Source organism: Rhinatrema bivittatum, chromosome 9 (assembly GCF_901001135.1).
Source record: "Rhinatrema bivittatum chromosome 9, aRhiBiv1.1, whole genome shotgun sequence".
NCBI lineage: Eukaryota > Metazoa > Chordata > Amphibia > Gymnophiona > Rhinatrematidae > Rhinatrema > Rhinatrema bivittatum.
The window spans coordinates 53,856,687-53,883,089 of NC_042623.1; the positions used below are offsets into that span (position 1 = coordinate 53,856,687).

General features: G+C 41.2%; 1 protein-coding gene across 1 annotated transcript in view; it reads right to left on the reverse strand.

Moving 5' to 3' along the window:
• The window catches only part of COG5 (component of oligomeric golgi complex 5), a 585,636-nt gene that overhangs the window by 137,964 nt on the left and 421,269 nt on the right, over positions 1-26,403 (reverse strand). Inside the window, 5 exon segments of the mRNA XM_029617284.1 lie at positions 3,189-3,292; positions 7,040-7,102; positions 10,650-10,760; positions 19,722-19,821; positions 22,892-23,053. Of these exon segments, the coding sequence (XP_029473144.1) occupies positions 3,189-3,292; positions 7,040-7,102; positions 10,650-10,760; positions 19,722-19,821; positions 22,892-23,053 (540 nt within the window).

The window sequence follows — 26,403 nt, forward strand, 5'->3', positions numbered from 1 at the left end:
AGCAAGAAGCAGGAGACTGTTCCCTGCAGAGTGAGATTCAGGATTTTGTGGCCTCCTGGCACTGTCTGGGCTGTCACCTCCTCCCTTTCCCTCTCCCTATATAGGACACGAGAGGAGGGGCAGGACTGGATTAGGGAGAACAGCATCTTATCTTTGCTCTGCTTTGTCTGCACCAGCCTCATCCCTCCCCTCCTGTTCTCTGCAGCTGCTTTGGAGGTGAGGAACTAGAAGAGGAAGCAGAGAGTTTTCTGTTGTGTGAGATTCAGCCAGCCTTCCACCTCCAGATGTTTGCCAACCTAGGTAACCTACTGGTAAATCCAAGGCTGAAAATAATCCCATCATTTGTAAACTATGACTTTCAGCTTTCCAGTAGTATCACATATTTGTCTGTGTGTCTAATGACTATTGTAAAGATGGCTTGATGCAGTTAAAAAATAATCCAAAACCATAAGTTTAAATCAAATTAAATCCAGAAGTTATCCCCTGACATAAGGAAAATCTACATAAACAGATAAGTAAATATGTACTCTTCATATATCAAAAAGCATTTGCCACTCTTGTGTGAGCTTCTAAAGACTTAAATGAACATTTCTTTGTTTCTAAACTGTCCCTGTGGTAACCATTAGAATGCTATGGATTTCTGCTCTTTGACTTTTAGGTCACATCATCTTAGATTAGTGGTTATATTCCTTTTAGTTTTTTATTTTAAATATTTATTTGCTATAAAATGCACTAGGATAGATTTTTTTCCTTAGTTAATATTAGATAACATCTGTCCTATTATATGACAATGTCATCATTATCAACAAGCTTTGCATTTCATTGCAGTACATCACTATAGAGTCACTTTAAATGGATGCTTTCCAGTTAAGTAGATGCACATGCAATCAGCACTGACTGACAATTCCCTTGATTCTTCATTGATTGTTTTCTAAGCTGAACTCTGTTACCAGAAGTTCTCCATTCTGCATTCATGTCAAAAATCATTAGTCAACAGGAAGTCAAATGAAGATGTAGCACATATTGAAAACCTTGCAATACTGCACGAAAATAATGTTTAAATGAATACATGTAAAAAGTCCTAGAACACTGCCCATTACCAATGCTATTTTTCATGATTAGAAATGCTTTAATTCTTCAGTGCCAAATATTTGCAACCCATTTTATTTTGGACTCCTATCAGTCTTTTACTTCCAGTAAAATAGCAATTATTCCTAGGCCATTATGAGCGTCCTTGAAAAGGCTTAGTTAAAAAAAAAGAGACCCATTTGTCCTTAAAATGTGATTTCTAAAGGATTCTTTGTAGAATTAATAATAAAGAGGTAGATATTCAAAGCTGGCCATGTAAATAACTTAGCCAGTTAGAACTAATGCAGCTAAGTTACAATATATATTCAGTGGCATGGCGAAGCCGCTGAATATAGGTGTATATGTGAGCTCTTTGTCAGGTAAGTCTACCCGCCTTAAGTTTAGATTTAACTCACTCTGCCCCGATCCACCCAGTACATGCCCACTTTTTCTGCATGTAACATTTAGCCGTATAAAGCAAAGCAGCGGCCACTGAACGTAGGTGCGTATTCAGTGGCTGCTACTTAGCCGCACAAGTCCCACTTATCCAGCTAAATAGCGCTGAACGCATTTTTAATATCAAGCCCAAAATAACTTGATAAGCATTTAGCAGTACTAGCTAGAGTCCTAAAAAATTAATACCAAAGAAGACAACTTGCCTGTTTTTTTTTTTATGTAATGACTTCTCTTTGGGTCTTAACCATAATACATTTTCTGAGCTTTATGGAATATCTGGGGACTGCTTTTAATTATTGCTACACCTCTTGTTTTTAAAAATGTACTTCCTCTGCACTTGCTAATTTTTAAACAGAAACAGTGCAGGTAGTTTGTCTTCGAAAATCTACATAAAATGCATGTGTTAAAAACATCCGCTTAGATGGCACTGCACGGTCTGTTTGAAATTACCCCCTATAATCTTACTACGTACTAATTGGGCTGCTGCCGCCTCCTCTCCCCTCCCTGTCTGGGCCACTGTCTCTTCCTTCTCCTCCTGGCAACCTTCTCTTCCCAGTCTCATCCAGATTGCTGCTGCTGTCATCCTAGCTCAGCATAGGCCACTGCCACCACTTTATCCTGCTCTTCCTGGCCCTGCCCAGGCTGCTGCTCCTGCAGCTGCTTTTTCTTCCCTGACTCACATGGGCTGCTACCACCACTTCCCAGACCTGTATGGACTGCTGCCTTCTCTGCAGAACCCCGCATGGGCCAATGCTACTGCCTCATCCTCCTTTTCATGGCCCCCCAGCAGGCCAATGATATCGCTACTGCCTTCTCCTCCCCTTCATGGTGCAGTGCAGGCAAGTACTGCACCTGCTCCTCCTCTTCCTAGTCCTACATGGAACAGAGAGCTGCACACCAGGACCAAGGGGGAGAGATCCAGCAGCCTCCCTCCTTATTTAGAGTTTAACCAAGCCCCACAGGATGAAGAGACTGAAAGAAGCTGAGAGAGTGGGGGAAGTCCCCAGCCAGCAACCACCATCCAGATTACCAAACACCAGGTTGTCTGAACAGGCTGATTAAATCCTGATTTTGCTCCATCGCATGCATGGATTTGTAATTCTGATTATCTAAGGGAAATATGGGACAACATACAGGGTATACAGGTTTAGATCTTTAAGTCTGTCCCCAAATGCTTTAAAATGAAGACCGCTGATCATTTTAGCAGCCATTCTCTGGACTGACCCTATCCTGCTTATATCCATTTGAAGGTGCGGTCTCCAGAATTGTACACAGTATTCCAAGTGAGGTCTCACCAGGGATTTATACAGGGGCAATACCAACTCCTTTTTTCTGCTGACTACTTCTCTCCCTATGCACTCAAGCATCTTTCTGGTGTTTGCTGTTGCCCTAGCCACCTGTTTGGCCACCTTAAGATCATACACGTGGATAAAGCAACAGCAAAAGCCAGAGAGAAAATTATGATGCTGTTATCCACAGCTTGGTAAGCCAAGGTAGCGAATCAATTAATGGTTTGCCAAAATGACACAGGTAGTCAGAGGACTATAATCCAGAAGTCTCAAAATGTTCATGACTCTCAGTGCACTTCTCTAACCAACAGGATACGTGACTGTAGTAGAAGCATGCACAATATATGCAAATGCAGGGAAACACATATTACTTACCCTGAAAAATCTTCTTGGTGCATAGTGATAATAATTGCCTCCACGGAGTCTGCTACTGAATCCAGCAAAGGCTGCACTGCACTTCCCATCAGATCATGAACAACCTAAAAATAAACAAAGAAAGCAAAGAGAAAATGTGAACCGTATTTAGGCAAAGATTACATTTTGAAATAATTCATCATAGCTGAAATTGGCCACGTTGACTATTGTACATTTCCTTGCAGTTTCACTGTCCTCTTACAAACAATGGAGAGAGTCAAACAGTTCTCGAAGGTACCGCATTATTTGAACTGGATCCAAAGGAGTCAAAATGATTGGGGGATGCCCAGCACAACACAAATTATCCCACCCCTACTGAAAAATAAAAAATGGCCAGGCTATATTTTAAGCATACAGAGTGGAACAGATGGTACCAGACATTGGAGGACTCATGTGGCCAAAAGTACAATTAAGTCCCATCAGTCTCTCCTGCTTTCTTCTCTCCCTAACTCCAGCGCGTCCCCACCAGTCACAACTCCATTCCCATCCAGGCCACATTCTCTTTCTTCCCTTCAGACCGGCCTGGCCCATGCACATGACCCTATTTAAATTATATATTGTATATACAATAAAGACCATCAAAAGCTGGACCCAGGCACTTAGAGACTGTGTGGGAGGATCAGAGCAGTTCTAATCACAGGTCCTATTCTTCATGCAGGAATTTTCTTTTTTGAAATGCTTCAATATCCCACAACCAATAGGTGAATAATAAAATATCCAAGAAATCTTACGTTTTCTTCAGTTGAAATGAGTAAAAACACTACTTATCTTCCTCAATGTGTCTCCTGACATGAAGTCACGTTTTGAAGGACTGCCTCAGAGGGGTCACTAATATCCTCGATCTCTAGATCATTTTTCTATAAGCTCCGAATGGAATTATGGCACTGGGTCCATTCAGAGTTTATAGGAAGATGCTTTAGAGACCGAGGAATCCAGTGACTCTCCTAAGGCACGCCTTCAAAATATGAATTCATCTCGGAAGACAAGTAGGTTTTTTTTACTCATTTCAACTGAATAAAATTTAAGAAGATTTCTTGGATATTTTATTGTTCACTTGTACTCACTGTGTATGGCTTGCTGATACCATTACTACAACCTGAGTAATTGGTTTGGTGCTATATTACACAGTATAATTTATTTATTATTCTGATACTATGTAGTCTTCTGTGATTTTATCTGATATAACCTACCATCATAGAAACAGAGAAACATGATGGCAGAAAAAGACCATACAGTCCATCCAGTCTGCCCATCTGTCCAATCAATTTAGCTTTATAATTCTCATCACTTCCTTAGAGATTGCTCATAATTATCCCATGCTTTCTTGAATTCAGATACTGTTTTTGTCTCCACTGGGAGATTGTTCCACACATCCACCATCCTCTGTAAAGAATTATTTCCTAAGTTTACTTTTCAGTCTACCCCTTTCAACCTCATCTCATGCTCCCTAGTTCTAGAGCATCCTTTCCATTGAAAAAATGCTCACCTCCCGTGCATGGAAACCTTTGAGATATTTGAATGTCTCTATCATAGGGTATACATGTTTAGATCCCCATGTCTATCCCCATGTGCTTTAGAACAAAGGCCACTGACCATTTTAGTAGCCACCCTCTGGACTGACTCCATCCTGTTTATATCCTTTTGAAGGTGCGGTCTCCAGAACTGTACACAGTATTCCAAGTGAGGACTCAGCAGGGCAATATTACCTCCCTGTTTCTGCTGACCATTCCTCTCCTTTTGCAGCCAAGCATCTTTCTGGCTTTTACCATTGCTTTAACCACCTTAAGATTATCAGATACAATTACCCCCAGGATCCCGCTCCTCCTTGGTGCTTAAGAGAATTTCACCTCCAATACTATTCCTTTCCCTTGGGTAATTGCATCCTAGATGCATTACTCTGCATTTTTTTTTAACATTATATCTTAGCTGTCAGACCATAGCTTCACTAGATCCCTCCTCAGGTTTTCCACTCCTTCCTGCCTGTCCACCCTGTTACAGATTTTGGTATCATCGTCAAAAAGACAAACCTTTCCCGACAACCCATTATGTCGCTCACAAAAATGTTGAAAAGAGCTAGTCCAAGGACCGATCCCTGAGGTACACGGCTAGTAACAACCCCCTCCCTCAAAGAAAACTCCATTTACGACTACCCTTTGTCACCTTCCACTCATCTAGTTTCTAACCCAGTCAGTTACTGTTGCGTCAGTTGGTCGCAGATGGTTGCGACCGCTCTGCCTTACCTCTTTTCTACCCTTTTCCTCCTCCTTGGGCAAGATGGCTGCCTCTGGTGCCGAGTGCCAAAACCCTCGGCATCTCCAAACTCAGCATGGGCGTCCCAGTCCACCATGCTCCTTCTCGTGGCTTCCTAGGGCGCGCGCGCGCGCGCACACATTGCCTATGCCTATGTACACGTCATGGCGGGAAGCTCGGGGGCGTCCCCACCACATGACGTCAATACCTCAGGGTATTTAAGCCTCCGCTATGCTACCTACTTCGAGTTAGCAAGGACTTCGGTTTTGCTACTCTGACCGCTCTAAGCTGTTCGCTTAGATGCCTCGCTACCCTCCGGGGAATCTCACTCCTGACGAAGCTCTAGGCACCTGCTCCTCAGGGGCCTCTCGCTTCCAGCTACCCTTCGGGGTCTCTACTAACTTGACACCCGCTCCTCGGGGGTCTCTCTCTATTTCAGGATCTCCTGTACTATCAGGTACTCGCTCCTCGAGGGCCTACCAGTCCAGTGTATCCTGCACCACGGACCTTTGGTCCCACCATCTTCATTGCCAGGAAGACGCTTGCACTATGCTCCAGTGAGTACCATCTATGATCCAGTTCCCACTCCACCCACCAGGCTTGGCTTAACCCGCACCGCGGGTTCCTATCTACCTTGAATATCTGGGTGAGACTTCTACATCTGAGACTGTCAGAACGTATTGGGACCTTGCCGGACTCTCCAGTGCCTTTCCTTCCTGCCTCATACCATCTACCTACAGCAGTACAATACAGCTTTCCACCTAAAGTGTCCACTCTCTGTGTCTAGCCTATCGCTGTGGTTCCCCACGGGGCCCCTCCCCGTGGGAGGAGTCATCTCCACTGCGACTAAGGGTCCACACAATGCCACAAACACAACAGTTACTCTAGGATCCATAACAATTTATTTATACGTCTTCTATGAAGAACCGTGTCAAAGGCTTCGCTGAAATCCAAGTTCACTATGTCTAGCGCTTTCCCTTGATCCAACTCTCTGGTCACCCAATCAAAGAAATTAATCAGATTCATCTGTCAAGATTTACCTCTGGTAAAACTATACTGCCTTGGATCTTGCAATTCACTGGATTCCAAAAATTGTATTATCCTCTCTTTTAGCAGCTATTCCATTAGTTCACTCACTACAAAATTCAGACTAACTGGTCTGTGGTTCGCAGCTTCCTCCTTACTTCCATTTTTATGAACAGGAACCACATCCGCCCTTTTCCAGTCCAACAGAACTACTCCAAACTCTAAAGAAGCATTGAAAAGGTCGGCCAGCGGAACTGCCAGGAAAACTCTAAGTTCCCTTAGTACCCTGGGATGTATCCCATCCTTCCCCACTGCCTTATCTGCATCAAACTAGAAGCTATCAAAGTTCCCTTAGTATCCTGGGATGTATCCCATTCGGCCCCATCATCTCATCTGCATCAAAGTAGAAGCCACCAAACACATACTCAATATTTATTCAAACAAGGTAAAAAAAAAAACAAAAACCCTCCAAATGTCTGATCTCTGTTTTGATCATGCGATGATTTTCACAAAGTTCATCAGATAAATTCAGTTACCTTTAAAGCTGCTGCAATAGTCTGCTCAGCAGCTGCAGAAAATGAACTCTGAGTAGAAATTACCTAAAAAAGAAAATATACCCAGTATATCAGCACTTACATTGAAAATGTTATTGAGCCACATTTTGTTGGCAAACTTAAAGAAGTGAAAGCCACCTTATTTCTCTAATACCTTTGTTACAGTATGCTACTGACAGGTCCTAGGGAAAGAACATATAAAATAAAACAATGGGGATCATTTTCTCCTATATGTTTCAGTAACATAAACAGCCACCGAAGAAATACAAAATGCATCTATCATCCCAGCCTGGGAGAAGCTTTTCAAACTTCTTGGTACAACATCTTGAGACGGATAATATTTTACCTAGAAGAGTTCCTCCTGATATTCAATTATTTAAACGTATTTCATTATTTGTCTCTGCCTGCACTTAAAATTTTTTCACCTGTAAGAAAACTGTGACGTGCCTATTTTGAAAATTTAAAATTCACAACTATAAAATGATAAGAAAAGTGTATGTATTCAATCTAATATGTAGGTGCCAGCTCCATGGATGCCTGAGCACCCCCAATATCAGATCTGATTCCCATATCGATCTCCCAGACCCACAAGCATTTACTGGTCTGGGAATGACTAATTATACTCTATGATTTACGTAAAGAATGTATGTAAGATACAACATTAACCATAAATGGAAAGTAAAAAACAATTGGCAGTGGGCGGATTTGGGACAGAGCTGGAGGTGGAGCTGAGGCAAAGCTTGATTGGCCCCCCCCCCACCTCCAACCAAAAAAGATGTTCTGCTGCCCCTATTGTCAGCTTCCTCCCAAGGTTTAGTTTAAAAGTTTCGCTATTTCCTTTAGAGCCAGCTGTCAGGTTCCTCTTTGGTTAAGGTGACGCCTATCCCATCGGTATAGGCTCCTTCCTTTACCAAAATGTTCCCCAGTTCCTAATGAATCTAAAGCCCTCTGCCCTGCGCCATCGTTTCATCCATGCGTCGAGCCTCCAAAGCTCAGCCTGCCTCAGGGGTGCTGCACATCGAATTGGTAGCAATTTCTGAGAATGCTACTCTGGAAGCTCTATATTTTCGTTCTCTACCAAAAATCTCAAATTGAGCCTTCAGAACTTCTCTCTTACATCTTCCTATGTTACTGGATTACAAAAGCTGGCCCCTCCCCGGCATGCTCTAAAATCCTATTTAGGGGATGTGTGAGGTCCACTACTTTTGCATCTGGCAGGCAAGATCCTCATGACTGCCATCCACTCAACCATATTTCGAATGATTGAGTCATCAACAACAGCAGTCCCTATTCTTGATCTCCTGGACACAGTACTGTGAAGATGCATCCTTGACGTGAGAGGATAACACATCACTTGGAGTGCAGGTCTCAGCTACAGGAAAGTTCCTGCTACTGAAAGGTTATGCTGCTCCTCCACAGCAGCCGGAGGCTGCCAGAATAGAGGTGGGAAAACTCTGCAATGTTCTTGAAAATGTCCTCTTTAATACGTCTCTGTCTCCCTCAGCTCCTGGTGACCTTGCTCCTTTATCCCAGCACAGGGACTGCCCGTATGGAAGTAGGACTGCTTTATTACATCCCTGAATATCTCCTCTAAGTATATTTAAATAAATCAAATCTCATAACTGAAAACAGATTAGGAAAAATGTTTCCAGGGCTTAATTTTGTAACAGACTGCTTAAATTAGATGGCACCAGGTTTAACATGAACGTGCATACTTTTCTTTTTGCAAATTAACCCACCGAAACTACAATTACACCTGCTATATTGTGTGCCCACATTTTTCTGCAAAATTTTACATGCAGACTTTTGAAACTCCAAAGGTTATGCACCAAAATCACAACTCAGCACCTCTCCCTGCCTCCAAACTCCTCTCTCTAGTGCATGTAAAAGTATGAACGAATTTGGGGCTGTGCCCATACTTTTACACACCTCCGAGCCCGGGGCAACGTTACAAAAGCTATTTGAGAACATTAAACCATGTAAAATGGCTTTGAAAATTCATCCCTCTATCCAAAATTTCTAATCCTTAATTATATCTTCAGTGAGGTTAACTGATTTACTGCAGGGACTACAGAGACATTTTGGGCCCTATGTACTAAGTTTTTTCCCCCCATAGACACAAAATGGGAGAACATTTTTTAGTACACAGCCCCTTAAGGGCTTTATTCGGAAAGGGATTTCTTCCAATTCCATGCCTATGGGAAAAAAAAAATCTTTATTCAATAAGGCTCTTAGTTCTTCACCGAGTCTTGGTTTAAACATTCATACTGAACAACAATGTCATCATTAATCATTTGTGGCAGGGAACTTGGTCCACGCCATTCAATATACTTTATGCAGCAAAACTAAAATTAGGATGAGAAACTAATACTGTAGTGCAGGGATAATGAGACGGCGTTTACAAAGACTTGGCTAAAATGTGTAAAGCAAGATAGGTCTAATGGCCTATTCATCAAGCCAAACTGCTTTTCACTTACAACACAATCCTCAATGAAACAGACCAAATATTACTCTCTGCTGCCTTTCATAATAGCTTAGGTCTCCTAATTTTTCATGAGACAAAATGGTCTGTATGGAACTGCATTTGAATTTTAAAGGGCATGCATTTCTTTATGCTGCCTAGACTAATGCGAACTAGCCAAGGCTGATGTGTTGCTTGGAGGAGAAAAGGCTAAGCAGATACAGTGTGTGCAGACCTAAACTGCACAAGCCGCCTCCACCACAGATGCTTTAATGGCCTTTACGTACAAAGAGACAGCAAACACATGATCTCTTTTTTGACAACGGCATCGTTATGCAATAATCTGATGAAGGTATATTGACCCAATCACCTCCTTGCTGATGTCTATACAGTTCTTTTTTTTTTATTCAAAGGATTAAAATTGTGCTGGTTCCCACAATAAGATGACAAGTTTTATTCCATTCTGGTACACTGTCTTTCTCCCCAAAAGGGGGCCCAAAGTGGTTTACATCATAGAATTAACTGAATATAGAAATATAGCATTATACAACAAATACAGTAATAAGTAAAACATTCCTAAGACAGCCCTAGCTATCCCCTTATTCTCACTAATGAGATGGCAGGTCATATCATAGCTAAACAAAATACACCCCTTCTTAAATCACATTGCATTAATTATAACTATTTTTTTTTTTTATAATCCACCTCCTCCTTAATCAAAGGCCCAAAGTAGTTAACATATAAAATACAGAACAAAATATCAAAAATAAACTAATGGGCCATGTCACCATTAGAAGCCAATGTCACTGTTTAGAAGCCAATTACATCTTTACACATAAGACCTTGTATTTATAAAGGGATTTTCTTAATTTTTGCCTCCAAATAAAAGATTTATAAAGCAAGCCTGAACTAAACTGCAGCACCAGTGCAAGCCACCAAGTTGTGCCCTTTGTTTCAACTGCAGCAAAGTTAAGTTGTGTATTGAACTTTGCTCTGTATGTGATGTAAAGTAGTATGAGCCCACTGATAAATCTGATCCCCAGATTTATAATACTGCAAGATTTATAATCCAAGATTGATTAAACCTGAGAAAAAGTAAGGACGACTAAATTATAGTACATCCCTAATTACCTTCAGAACCGACTGGTGTAGCCGGTACAGTGAATTTACGACGGCCACATTTCTTCTCTGGCCTTCTGTCAGTGGTCCAATCACCTGGCTTGCATCTCCTTGTGTAGACAGCTAAATAAGTAAATACATAATTGAGTGGGATACATAAATGGATACTGTTCAGTCTGGGGAAACCCCTCAAATAATTTGTTAAAAGTATTATACAACAAACCTATTCAAGAGCAAGCATTATATAATATTACTTTACATTTATTACACCCAACACCAAGTAAGGTATTGCTTTCTTAACATCTATACTCTGTCGCCCTTGAGCTGGATGGTTTCAGAGCTGGTAATGTTGTGTGCGGAGCAGCAGCTTGAGAAAGGGCCAGTAATGCATCCTAAGAACAGAACTAGAAGTAACTCAACTGGAAAGTATAATCCACTAGGGCAGGCAAACGATATTCTTGGCATACACATTGCCTCTGTGTGAAGACAAGTAATAACAGAGTATTAAAAAGATGGCCATGCACAATGGATCTATAAGGATTACTTCTTGGGTTTCAATAATCAATTGCAGCGACTGAAGTGCAGATTCTGTGGCAAGAGTTAGAAAATTCTGCAGCAAAATTTATGAAATTCTGCGGCAAATGTTTGGCACACTTGCATAGATTGGCATATTAAATGCAATTTTTAAAAAAATGTTATTAAAATTAAGTATTTTTTCGACATTTCTTATGTCTGAATAATTGCTTTTGTTCTGTTTTTTGAAGGACAGATTTTAATAATCAGTGCTTGGAAGGGAAGAGGAGGATAGAGAAATGGTGAGAAGGGAATCTGGGGAATGGTGGGAGAGGAGAAGAGGAAGAGAGAGGAGCTCAACGGAGGGGGCTAGAGCAGGGATCTCAGGAGGGAGAGGCAAAGAGAAGATGGGGGGATGGGAAGGTAGGAGAAAGTGGGAAAGGAAAGGGGTAATAAGAAGCACAGGGAGGAGAGGATGGGAGGATCAAGGAGACAGGAGAAAAAAGAGGAATTCCTGAATCGCAGAGGGGGAGATCTGGGATCAGGAGAGGAAGGTAGGATAGATCCACTCTCTCACACCCCTCTTCCTATACATTCTCTTTCACATTTCACCACCTCCGGCTTCCTGACGCACATGTACACTTGCTCCAATCCAATCACTCATTCGTACACCAAGACAACACTCTCTTCGATCCCCTTGCTCACTCATTTACACACACACACACACACACACACACCTCACAGGCCCTCCAATTCCCTCACTCTCATATATTAACTCACTTCACTCCCCCTCCTATCCCCTCACTCATTCACTCTACATCTACAATCTGCTCACTCATATACAGACCTTAAACTCTCCCCCCCACCAATTTTCCCTCCACTCTTTGATCTCCTCCACTGATATAGGATTGGGTCAGAAGGACAGTGATGTACAGCACCTCAAGCTACTTCCTCTTCCTCTGCTGCCCAGGGCCAGAGTGTCATGCTCTGAGACACACTGAACACACCAGGACTCTCAACCTCAGATAGCAGAGAAAAAGCAAGGAGCCTGTGGCCCTACCACTGCCCTTCTCAGACTACGAAGCCTAGATTAACAGTAGGGAGGGGAGGGGGGGACTGGTGTGGGATGGGGTAGGAGGATGAGAAATGTGTGAGTTGCCACTGCTGCAGCTTCTGGCTTGACCTGGTCTCTGGTCTCCTATGGTGTTTATGCAGGGAACAGAGAAGTCCATGGCAGGAGCTAGGTTTTGTGATCTTTCCCACAGCCATGGAATTGCAGAAGATTGAGGGCACTGGTGATAGGCAAGTGGTATATAACACAGATGACTAGTCATTCCTAGGGAAAAAACATATAGGCCTAGCCACACATTATAGTGTATGGAGAAGAAGAGCTGGATAATAAGTGTAAAAGATAAGAAATCATAGGGAGACAGAATACATATAAAAGAAGCATATCACATAGGCTTAGTTTTCAGTCACAGACATGTCATTTTTAAATAAATATTAAAGAGCATACCAAATGGTACTATACAAAGACTGGTGTTCCATATGGATCTATCTTGTTGGTCCTTTAACATCTACTTGCGTCCAAGTCTGTAGGCTTCTCTCCAATTTGGGTGTAAGCTGCAGACTGTTTGCTGATGATATACAACTATTCTGAGTGATGCATTGTTTATGCATTATTAAGTGTTGGATGACCACCAGTAGGCTTATGTTGAACATTGACAAACGTAGATGATAGTTTTGAATCGATTTCCCCTATACGAACTTCTTTCATCATTTCAATTTGAGGAATGGGTTACTGCTGGCTCCTCAGATGCGAACGTTAGGGGTACTATTAGAACCTGATCTATCACTCCAGTTACAAATATAGGCAGTTACGAAAAATGCATTTTATGGGCTGAAACCCTATTTATCCCCTGAATATTTCTGCTCGGTTCTGCAGGCATTACTGTTGTCAAAAATGGATTATTGTAATTCACTTTATGTTAGTTTACCAGCAACAATGCTTAAAAGCCTGTAGGCTGTGCAGACTGCAGCCGCTAGACTTCTGACGGGAACTTGGATATCTGACCATATCACTCATATAGAAACATAGAAACATAGAAATGACGGCAGAAGAAGACCAAACGGCCCATCCAGTCTGCCCAGCAAGCTTCACACATTTTTTTCTCATACTTATTTGTTTCTCTTAGCTCTTTGGTTCTATTTCCCTTCCACCCCCACCATTAATGTAGAGAGCAGTGATGGAGCTGCATCCAAGTGAAATATCAAGCTTGATTAGTTAGGGGTAGTAGGGGAAGTAACCGCCGCAATAAGCAAGCTACACCCATGCTTATTTGTTTTACCCAGACTATGTTATATAGCCCTTATTGGTTGTTTTTCTTCTCTCCTGCCGTTGAAGCAGGGAGCTATGCTGGATATGCGTGTAGTATCAATTTTTCTTCTCCCCTGCCGTTGAAGCAGAGAGCTATGCTGGATATGCGTGAAGTATCAGTTTTTCTTCTCCCCTGCCGTTGAAGCAGAGAGCTATGCTGGATATGCGTGAAGTATCAGTTTTTCTTCTCCCCTGCCATTGAAGCAGAGAGCTATGCTGGATATGTGTGAAGTATCAGTTTTTCTTCTCCCCTGCCGTTGAAGCAGAGAGCTATGCTGGATATCTGATGGGAACTTGGATATCTGACGGGATATCTGACGGGAACTTGGATATCTGACGGGAACTTGGATATCTGACCATATCACTCCTGTTTGTATTCGCTACACTGGTTACCTATATACCTGAATGATCAAGATCTTAACAGTAATCCACTGAGCGCAGAGTCAAAAACTTTAGTATGTGTTAATTCTCTGTTAAAAATTTACAAACCTACTCGAGCATTAAGATCAGTTGGGCGAAACCTCCTTGAGCTGTCATCTACACATCTGGTCAGAAGAGACACTTGAAAGAACATTCACAATGTTGGAATGATTCAGATGAATGTTTCCTGATATTTAGGAAACAGGTCTTCTTTAAGAAGGCTTACGATACAGAATAATAGGAATTTGTACACTTTCAGCTTGATTGTGTGACAGGTCAGTTTTCTTTGAACTATTTGTGTGGCATTGTGCTTGATGGTCCTCGTATATTATGGAGGTTATTTATGCGTTGGAAAGGTATTAGGTTTATATATAAATAACCTGGTTTTTTTAATTTTGTATGTATAAATTTGTTACCCAAGTATGTTGGATTGAGAGGGATATAAATACTTTTAAAATAAAATCATACAGAGTAGATGCATGTTTCATGATGCTGTTGACTTATATGCCTAGTCACTGATCCAAGTTTTTATCATGTTTATTTGAGACATGACCAAATTTCTTTCTTATTGCAAACATTAACAAGGTAATTTTCAAAGAATTACATTAGGAATATGCACATAACATTTTCAGATATTTGCAAGCACGTAGCATGTATGCACATAACAACATAAGACTTGCCATACTGAATCAGAACAAAGGTCCATCAAGCTCAGTATCCTCTTTCCAGTAGTGGCCAAGCCAGGTCACAAATACCTGTCAGGATCCCAAGGGGTAGAAACCAGACCATGCTGCTTATCCCAAGAATAAGCAGTAGATTTCTGCAACTCTATCTTAATTGTTTATTGATTTTTCCTCCAGAAAATTGTCCCAAGCTTTTTAAAACGTAGCGACAATCAAAGCTTTCACCACATCCTCCGGCATCAAATTCCAGAGCTTAATTATGTGTTGTGTAAAAAAAAGTATTTAATTTTATTATTTTTAAATTATTACCTAGTAACTTCATTGTGTGTCCCCTAGTCTTTGTACTCTTTGAAAGAGTAAACAACCGATTAACATTTACTAGTTCCACTCCACTCATTATTTTATAGACCTCTATCATATCTGCCTCAGCCGTCTCTTCTCCAAGCTGAAGAGTCCTTACCTCTTTACCCTTTCTTCACAGGGGAATTGTTCAATCCCCTTTATCATCCTGGTTGCTCTTCTCTGTACCTTGCCTAATTCTGCTCTATCGTTTTTGAGATGAGGTGACCAGAACTGCACACAATATTCAAGATGAGATCGCACCATGCAGTGATACAGAGGCATTATGATATTCTGCACATATATGTAATTTCATAAACCTCAAGAGTATGGCAAGATAAAAGAAGGGATAAAAAGGGGCAGTTTAGGGGCATTCCGGGGTGGGGTTCAGAAATACACCCATGCAGGTTGCTATTTTGGAAGCAGTATACGAACCAGGGGCAAACTGATGGGAATTCAGGGTGAGGTGCTGGAGGGGTCTGGGTGAACTGGAATAGGTATTGGCAAACTGGTGAGTCCAAGTCCGCGGACACGAATTTTCACAAGTGGAGTGTGCGCCTACTTTAAAATATACCTGCCTCCGCGTTTAATTCTGGATTGTTGTGTGTGAATTGTTACAAATATTACACATGCAAAATATAAGCATGTATTTTTTTTTTTAATGGTTAGAGAAAGTCTGTGTGTTTCTGCATCAGAAATATATGCATAAGCGTATGCTTTCAGGGCAGAAATGTGCTGTATTTACAAACCGCGTGGCACAGTATAAATCTCAGTGCGCCCATTTACGTGTACCGTGGTCGGTCGTGAATGCTGGGCTATAAATAGGGTCCTTCGTTTTCAGGTTAAACCAATTTTTGCCCATAAATTCCTGGATTTTTCCAGAGGCGACAACAGGTTTAAACCGCTATTCGCCCTAAGTTTAGGCTGGTAAAAAGCTGCTCCAGAGTTGCAGATGCAGCGTTTCTAGGCTTCCAGTCACTGCTAGATGCCAATGTGGGCTAAAGCACATGCTTTCAAGTCCCACCCTATACCAGTGAAAGCACTCCCCCCCCCCCCACCCAGGTAGCCAACGTGCCTGCTGTCTAGTGCCATGAATGCTTTTCAAGCAGGCTCTGTCCTCCAGAAGCACTTCCTGGCAGGGTCCCTGGCTCTGCGCAAATGCTGCCGACGGAGAGAGAAGCTTAGAGCCATCTCCAGTAAGGATGAATGATGCTGTAGTGTGGTGTGGGTTGAGAATAGTGGGGGGAGGGAGACAGATTTTCGGTAAGGTGGGAGGAGAGAGAGGTGCATGCTAGGCAGGGGATGGGAGTAGAGATAGGGATGCTGCTTAGTGAGTGGGAGAAATCTGTTAATGTTGTTTTATTTTCCTGGCTTCTGTGCTCCAAAATAAACTCAGATATTTACCTGGAGAAATGAGTCATTTTTTTCAAATGATTTTCTCCTGTTTTTGCTCTTATATTAATAATAAACCCTGCTAAATTCCTGGGAAAAATAAAGAACAATAAAACCCCAACAATGAAGGTCCCTAGCTATAAATAAACAATGTCTTCAAAGTAGGCAAGACACACAGAAAGCAATACGCCATGTAAAGAATTTATCAAATTCCTTTCTATGCGTCTTTTTCAGAATTGTCTCAACAGGGGTATAATTGTGAAACCGACAAAGTCAATTACTTGTGGACTTTATACCAGTTTTCAAAAGGGAAAATGTGTGCAGATTCCCTTTGAAAATTGTCCCAAGAAAGCTCCTTGCATGCATTTACAGCTGCTAGTGCTAAGTCGTGCGGGCAATTCTCCCAAGAGACTTATGGGCATATTTTTGAAAATTCAAAGGTATGTGCACAGCTGCAGACTCTAACTCAACCCCAGCCCTGGGAACACCTCTTCATACTGCAAGTGTTGTATACCGAGGCAATATGCACATTATAGGGCATTCAATTTTCTAAAAGCCCACTTCCACAGGGGTCTTGTGCTAATTAGTAACTTTTATTGGTAACACGTTTCTTAGCCAATATGCTGTTCTGGAGACACTTTTTCCTTTCTCTGGGTAGGGATATCATTGAGTTTATATTGTTATATACAGTCGTGCTAGATACTCTGCATATGAGCACAGCACCCGCAACAATTATTTAGCATTCATAAGAAGGAGCTGAAGGAGGGCTGGTGGGGAGGACAGAGGGATTGGAGGTAGAGGGGATTGGGGGGAGAGAAACAAGGAAGGTGGGAGAAAGTGGTGGTGGTGGGGATCAAGAAGATAGGAGATCCTCAATCAGGGAGGGGGAGATCAATTAACCAACCTCTAGTAGATTGTCTTTTATTTTTTATAACTACATGATTGCACAGGGGTGGGGAAGGATCACTGGGACTGCTGCCAATCAACTACTAACCAACGTTTAAAGGTAAGGGAGGAAGAGCAAGGAGAGAAGGGAGCGCACCAGGGGATAAGAAAGCATTGGGTTGAGGGAGGAAGAGGACTGGGGAAAGGAAAAGCATTGGGTGGAAAACTTGGGAAGAGAGGGGCACTGGGTGTGGGAACATCACTGGGGGAAGGCTTGAAAAATCCCAAGGGAAAAGCTCTTAGGGGATTTCTCGGAGGCCTCTAGATCACCTTTGTGTACCTTCGCTGAAGTCGATGTTAAAAACTTAAAAGAAAGATTTGTAATACCCATGCAATTAGCTGAGGCCCTCTGAAATTCCTCTTTTATTGATCTTATCAATTTGCATGCAAAGTAATAAACAGGTTACAGCCACTGACCAAACCCAAAGAGCTCCGAGTGTCACCGATGAAATTAATACTTTTAATATATGGTCCAGAAACACTGATAAAAAGCTTTTAATCAATCAGCAGCCAAATATCGCAATACTTACTAGATTCTTGTAACTAATACCTATGCATAAGCTTACATTTTGTGCATGTGTTTTAACAGACAGCCAGTAAACAACTTACTTACTTCTATAGAAGGTAAAACGTTAGCTCCTAAAGAAAGATATATTTAATTACACCCCTTTTTGAACTCTTTTTTTTTATTACCCCTCTAGTAATGTTCCTGGCGGTCCCCGTCTATGTATACCCATAAATATACATAAAAGCTTTTTCCTCCGGTTTTTCCTCTTTTGATCTTCTTTTATCAACATTTCTTCTTTTTTTCCTTCTATCCCTTCTCTGCTCTCAGTTTATTTTCCCCCCTTTTCCCGCCCCTTACTGCTATTTCATCTCTCGTCATGTTCCGCTGCAAGCTACGCCCATTGTTTACATTCTTGATTCATGCCCCCTCTACGTCTCTATAATGCAAGATTTCTTTGACAGACGTTGTCTCCTTTTGGCGCCTTTTTCAGTGTTTAAATCCCTCCCATTCGGCTTTTTTCTTGTTTGCTGTTCACCTTATTGCATCTCTGTGCCGTGGTGAGCCTTTCCTTCGATGCGATATTATTCCATCAGCGATTTTGTAATTTCTTCTCTGTTACTCATTTTTGTTCACCCTTCCCGCTAAATGTACGGGACAAGTTATCCAGCTAAGGTTACGCCGGATATCTGGTCCACTAAATGGCCTACTGAATATTGGCCTCATAACTTTTATCACTGAGTATTGGTCTTGGTAAGTCACTGTCTTCTCAACTGGTCCTTTTGATTTTAAGCTACTTTTTCAGCATGGTTTAATTGGTTTAAAATATAACAATTTCTCTAATTAGCAAAAAAAAAAAAAAAAAAAAAAAAGGCATTTAATAAGATCCATGGTTTGGAAGTAGTGCTATGGTGCAGGAGACTCAGATTTGATGGTCTGGCTTGGGTGAAATGTGCAGTTAATCCAATAATCCAATTGTGCTATAGGAATGCAACTGCATGACCCATGCTGGCTCACAACTGTCAGAGAAGGGTTTTGATCAAAGGTGGTTTTCCTTTCAATACTGTCAGGCCGATACAGTACAGTGCGCTCTGACGGAGTGCACTGTTAACCCACCACTGGATGCGCGTTTTCCCTTACCCCTTATTCAGTAAGGGGCCGAAAACGCGCGTCCAATCTGCCGAACCTAATAGCGCCCGCAACATGCAAATGCATGTTGATGGCCTTATTAGGTATTCCCGCACGATACAGAAAGTAAAATGTGCAGCCAAGCCACACATTTTACTTTCAGAAATTAGCGCCTACCCAAAGGTAGGCGCTAATTTCTTCGGGCACTGGGAAAGTGCACAGAAAAGCAGTAAAAACTGCTTTTCTGTGCACCCTCCAACTTAATATCATGGCGATATTAAGTCGGAGGTCCCGAAACTTTCGAAAAGTAAAAAAAAAAAGAAAAAAATTTGAAGTTGGCTGGCGGCTCGAAAACCGGACGCTCAATTTTGCTGGCATCCGGTTTCCGAGCCCGTGGTGTCGAGAACAGACGCCGGCAAAATTGAGCGTCGGCTGTCAAACCCGCTGACAGCCGCCGCTCCGGTCCAAAAGTGTCCCTAGCGCCTCCTTTTGCCCGTTTTTACCGCCGGGCCTTATTTAAATACAGAATCGCGCGCGCACAGGAGAGTGGCCTGTGCGCGCGCCGGGAGAGCGGGTGCACAGGCTACTCTCCTAGAATAAGTAACAGATAACTACCACTACTAATGCTATTTCTATAACACTGCTAGACGTACAGACACACAAAAGACAGTCCTTGCTCCATGGAGCAGGGCAATATACACAGACAAGATACATAACAGAAACTTGCACTTGACAAGTTTGGTTTAGTTTTGGTATGATAAAAATAATTCTAAATTACTTACAAGTTGTTCTGACTTTACACCATATAGCTGGATGGTTTTAGCCACATTTTTGGAAACAGCTAAACTAAGGACTGGATCCACGGAGGCCACATTTAGTTCACTAGAAATAAAATATTTATATATATACACATCACTGAAAATAAGCACTAAACAGATTAATTGGGAACACAGTGGATCAAAATTATGCATACATAATCATTTCAGAAATTTTAACTATGCTGAGTGTCGAGTAGATGTTTTATAAGGAATTGGCTATTCTCAGTAATACTTTGCAAGTGAGGTTTAAGCATGAATAACTAGTAAGATGACATTTTCAATACATTTGCAGTAGAATTGTAAGCACACTTTTTATAGTGCAGTGATTTTTGTACTGGAAAAGACTAGAATATTTGTAAGCAGTAATACCTTATATTGGACCAACAAAAAGATGCCATAATCCATGAGCTGTTGAGACCATACAAGCCCCTTCTTCAAACCTGTAGTCTCAAAAGCTCATGAACTGCAGTTTCTCTTTTGTTGATCCAATGAAAGGCTTTACAACCTATAAAGATCCCAAAGCAGGTATTTTGTGAAGAATTTCATCCAACAAGTTGCCTATTCATGTTAGGAGGCAAAGCTGTGTGTATTTAGTTCTGAGATGTGTAAAACATATCACAGAATGGAAGTGTGTTATTGCTTTTATGAAACAGATAAAAATTCAGACAATGCGAAAAAAATGGGAGATTTGGGAGAACTTTATAAACTAAAGAAACCCATTAAAATTCTGCTAAATTAGGTGGATACTGTGCAAAAAATGCATGTACGTAATAAACACAGACCGCTACAAAGCCTAACTAATCAGTGTGTTTGACTCATACAAGATATTCTCGGTGGTTTGGCAGAGGCCACCATAAGTCCCAGTTCTTAATAAGGAAATACTCAAATAGAGAGGAAGAAAGGCGACACTAATGAATCACATACAAAAATTAAAATAAGTGAAACTAAAGCATCAGCGACATGTGACTATATTCAATGAGTTATGCTACACCGTTCTTATGATTTCATCTGTAAATCCCACATCCCATGTAAGTGGATTAACCACGGAAAACCAGTAATTTATGAGCGTATTCCATTTGTGACTTAGACAATTCTAATGTTTCACCTTACAAAAATCTACATTGCCTCAGGTACAAAAACTTAGATTGTAAGCCCTCTGGGGATAGAGAAATACCTACAGTACCTGAATGTAAACCGGTGTGATATCTCAATTGAGATGAATGTCGGTATATAAAAATAATAAATAAATAAATAAATAAATAATCCATAATTCTTGCTACTTGAAATTTTAAGAGGAGCTTGTTTTTAGCCAGGATGTCTACTATTAGTTGAGTGAAAGGTCTGGGAGAGCGGGAGGGAAGAACTAGGAGGGTTTCAATGACCCGAAGGACTGGTTGAACTGGTGGAGGTATAGGCAAACGGGTGATTTCAATTGTGCGCGCATGTTTTAAAATAAATCAACTTACATGTATAATTCAGGGTTTATGCTAGCAAGTCACTTTTTTTCGCGCATAAACAGGTCGATTTTAAAAAAGGTGGGCATGGGGAAAACGGGGGTTACGTGTGTGGTCGGGCCTTGTGCGCATTTTGGAAGGGGCCTGGCCATGTGCGTATCCCCCATTACGCACACAAGAGCCAGGCCTCATCCAAGGGACGGGCCGGGGGCCGGGACAGCGGCATCAATTGCTGTCCCGGCGCGCGCAACTTACTTCAGGTCGGGCCCTGAAGTAAGCTGGGGAACAAAAAAAAATGAAACGGAAAAAGGTAGGAATTAGGGGTTGGGGAAGAGAGGGGGAAGGGGAAGGGAGGTTAGGGGTAGGAAAGGTCCCTCCCAGTCCGTTCCTTAATTGGAGCGGACTGGGAGGGAACTGGGGAAGGCCAGGATGCGTTAACGCCCGAATTTTGCATAATTCTACCTCCCTTTGCATGTGCTGCGCACGCGGATTACAAAACCTGGCGCGCATGTGCGTGCGGCCTGCCGATTTTATAACACGCACCCGCCGGTGCGCGCATGTTCTAAAATCAGCATGTCCATATATTAAAATCTACCCCAAAATGTACGCACACATGTTTTTAAAATAAGCAGGAAAAGTTTGCGCTCTCAATGCTTTGCGGGTATTTGCGAATACATACGTGCGTATATTTAGGATAGACATACGTGTACTTTATAATATGCGCAGGTTGTAGAATACTGTCGTTCTCTGAAAGTTACCCTCTCAACGAAGATGACAATTAATTTCATTTTTACCTCTGCAACATAGCTGGCTGTATGGCTGATTTGTCGTTATTTGGACTACGAAAAGAAATAATTGCCTCAGCCTAGAGTTGAACTTCGTGAACCAAGATAAATTTTCAGCTAAACTAAATATGTAACTCTGGCTGACAGCTTCAGCTACGGAAAAGGTTTCTCTTCCAGTCCTCGGTTATGTGGGGATTTGGGCAAGTAGTCTAATCATTTGTATGAGCTGAGAGCAGGGGGAAAAAAAATATACAGAAACAAACCCCAGCTGGAACTGGCCAAATAACACAGCAACACTGTCTGCGGCCAAGGAAGAACACTGTGTCTTCTCCTTGGTTCACATTACAGTCCCTCACACCTCCACTGTCCTAATCTGTTAAGTAACATTTAAACAAAATTGTAATTTCTGGAAACAAAGTCTATATAGCTACATTTTCAAGTTGAAATAGTAGCAATACCAACATTTTTCTAAAACAGATGAATTTTTAGAAAGCATTAATTTCTCTTCAGTTATGTTTGGAAGTACATACACATTTTTGGAAGTCAAAATAATAAAAACCCCAACCAATGCTAAGAACATTTTGCTCCAGAAATAGAATTTGGGCTCTGACTTTCCCTGATTGTATGCTTATGCATATACGGTAATTGTTATTGAATAGGGCTTCTAGATGATAACCCTGATAGTCACTATCATAATGATGCAAGTGAGAGGAAATATACTTAGCAGAGTTTGAGGGTAAATATGCCTTTTGTACTTTTGCAGTTTCAAATGAAAGTAGAAAAACAAAAACAGTACTTTATTATTTTTAATGAAGTTATTTCCAATCCTAAGTTTATGACAACAAGAGATAGCATCTTCATGTTTTCTTAGTTGTAAAAAGCTTATGCCACATACCTTGCAATGGTTTTAATGATGCTTTCCAGTTCATCGCTGGAAGGGGGATTGTGACCTCCAGGGGGAAAGACAAGGTTGATGGGATCAAAAAGTCGGGATAAAGATTTGGAAAGATAAGCAGCTTCATAAGGTTGCAGTGAATTTTTCAATGCCTTTTCTGGACTGTAGATTATAAAAAATAAATCTTGTAACAAAAGCAAATTATTATTTTTTAAAAATATTAACCATAACAGCTGGGCTAATTATATAATAGTAACAAATTCAAATGAATAACAAGACTGAGCTTTAAAAGATGCATTTATTTTATTTATACAACTTTTCTATACCGTTGTAGAGAGAACTATGTCTCTATCTCTACGGTTTACACAAAAAAATAGTATAAACAATAATTAATAAAATATAACAGTTTAGAATAAAAAATGACATTAAATCAATCAATACAAATACGAAATGAGGTAGGGCTCCCAAACCCAATCAAAAATATTGGGCTTGCATTTTTTAAATAATTGAGCTTACCACTTTTCACCTCACAGATAAACCTCCTGAAATTAGGTAAAAGTGAGGAAGACTACTGTTTTCAGATGATCAGCAGAAAGCAGCGTTGGGAAAACTTCCACAGACACATTCTTCAGTCAAACACATGGTTGCTTTCACTGAAGTTTCTGATGCCAAGATAACTATCTTTCATAAAAAAAACAAACAATAAGCCCTGGAGGAATCTTCTTCAGCTTCACACCTCCATCTAAATGGAAAAGGCCCGTATCAGAGGAAACCTGGGGCCTTTTTTGCAGGCAACTATTGTTATTTACCTCTGCACTTCTCTTCTTCCTCTCCTTGATCATCCAAGACATTAACTAGCACTCCTGTAGCAATCTGGTTCAAGTAACCATTCCATCACTAAGGGGTGAATTTTAAAAGTCTGGCGTGCGCAAAAACTGGGAGATATGCGAGTATGTCCGGCCAGCGTACGCCGTGTGTATTTTTTTACAAGCGCCCGAGTATGCACGTATCTCCCGGTAAGCGCACAAATAAGAAGTTGCAAAACAATGGGCGGGGCATGGGCGTGGTTCGGGCGTTCTGGGACTTTAACATGAAATGTGCATCGGGGTCTCCTGCTGTGTAACTTTACTACTGCTATGGATAGCGTGTAAGTAATAAAATAAAACATTCTAGGCTAGTCTGCGGGGGTTTTAAGGGTTGGTACTAAACGGGTAAAAGAGAGGCTATTTAACTAGGGATGTTAGGAAGTCCTATCCTTTATTTGGGCAAACTGGGAACTGGGGAAACTGGTAATTGCATCGGCGCATGTCTTCTAAAATCTCCCCACTTGCCTGGTAGAGGCGGTATTTGCGTGCATCCATACAAAATTGCGTGCACATGAATGCGCGTACAGCCTATTTTATACCATGTGTGCATATACGTACGTATATAATATGGCCGCATCCTTTGACTCGAGCCAGCATACGTGCGTACGTGTGCGCCCGCGCCAGTATCAAAGTTATTAACTCTGCCAACAAATATGGTTTAAGAAACCATAAACCACGAAGCCAACACTATAGTTAAAGAGTAAGACCTTCTACTTCTGACAACAGGGGCTGTGAAATTTACTTCTGCGTGGTGGACAGATCTAACTAGTTCAGAAAAATACTGCTAAAATGATACAAGGACTGTAATATAAACCTTATACAGTGATGCTTAAGACACAAAATGTACTCGCTGGAAAAAAACGAAGGGACGGGTAGATATAATAGAAACATTAAAATATTTAACAAGCTTCACGAAAGGAAGAAAAAAATGTTCTATGGAAAATTAGCTTCAAGGACAAAGGGGTCATAATCAGTTGCAGGGAGGAAGGGTCAGAAGAAACATGAAAAAATACTTATTTACTAAGAAAGTGGTAGATGCCTGGAATAGCCCAGCGGCAGAGGTGCTTTGATTTTAGTAATATAAGCCTCTTTCTTAAATTATTTAAAAAAACAGGATATCAAGAAACATAAACCAAAGCTGTGAAAGAATTAAAATATGCTTGGGACAGGCACTGAGTGCAATGCTAAATACAGGTGGGAGCTAAAATATAAAAAAATGAGGAAGGGGGCTTGACTATTTGCTTAAAAATAAAGGGGCAGATTTTAAAAGCCCTACGCGCTGCGCATGTTATAAAATCGGGCATACATCTTAAAATCCGGCCCAAAGAACTTAAGAGGGCCAAAGAGTGGAAAACAAAAGCCAATGGGGCAGAAAGTGGCATTAAAGGTGCATCAAGTTTCCAAGAAGGATGGGATATAGCATGCATGCTGCAACTAAGGATACAACCCTAACATCTGTGGTACCAGGTTTCCAAGAAGCTGGAATATCCTGCACAGAGTGGTCATGGTTACAACCCTTACAGCATCAGGACCCCAAGAAGCCAGGTGCAACCTGCACAGAACGGCTAGGATTTATAACCCTATCATCAATGAGCTAGAAAACCTGTGAAGTAGCAATGCTTTGCTGGATGGTTCTATCAAATCGATTGCTCCAAGTTTTTTTTTAAATAAATCGTTTAGTTTTTGCCTTACCTAGTAAGAGTGAGGTGAGCTGATTTATGCCTTTAGACTGGTAATGTATTTTGTTGATTGTATTCTTAATGATATGTTATGATATAATGTACCTTTCGTATTTACTGTATTATTTTGGGCAGTAAACTGCTCTTGATTGAACTCTGTTCAAGGAAAGTGGTTTATAAATGTAATATACTTAACAGAGATGTTCCAAACAACAACGGCCTCATTAGTTTTGGTGACTGTGTAGGTTATATACAATTTTGTAGTAAAACATGGGGGGGGGGGGAAGCTGAGTATTGGAGTAAATATGGGTCTCGTAAGAACCAAAGAAAAAGAAGACAAGATCTGGGAGATGGAGACCAGCAATGCAATGACATTTAAACATGCCCAGAACAGATTTATAGAGCATGGTAGGAACAGAGTTGAGAGGTCAGGTAAAAGACATGGAGTAGAGCAGGTGTTAGTTTAAATTTGGGAATTTATTTACTCACCTGCCCAACGCGGTAAAGAACCAGAGAAGGTGACCACTGGACAACTGGATGGGCCAACTGGTCTTTATCTGCTCTCATTTATCATGTTTTTATATATTTTTAGGATGTATTCTGAAACTGTCAACTTGCAGGATATATTTCCTAGTGCTCCAAATTTTAACCTTTTTTTTTTTAATAGAGAAAGCTGGCTAAATGGCCAGAGATTTCTCTCCTTTTGCTGTCTAAGTGGCTCTGTGAGTATTTTTAAAGTTACTGCCATTATAAGTGGATACTATGAGAGTAAGAAGGGAGATGAGAGGTATGTGAGGGGGCAGGACCAAATATCCAGCTTAGCATTTCCCTGTCCTCAAAGAAGTTTCCTCACTTACTTCCAGTATGAAATATTGTCAAAACCACTTCCTTATCCCATCATTTCACATGCTGTAACAAAGAAATAATAAAACCATTTTCAAAGCGCACGACTGCTAACTGGTCCCTC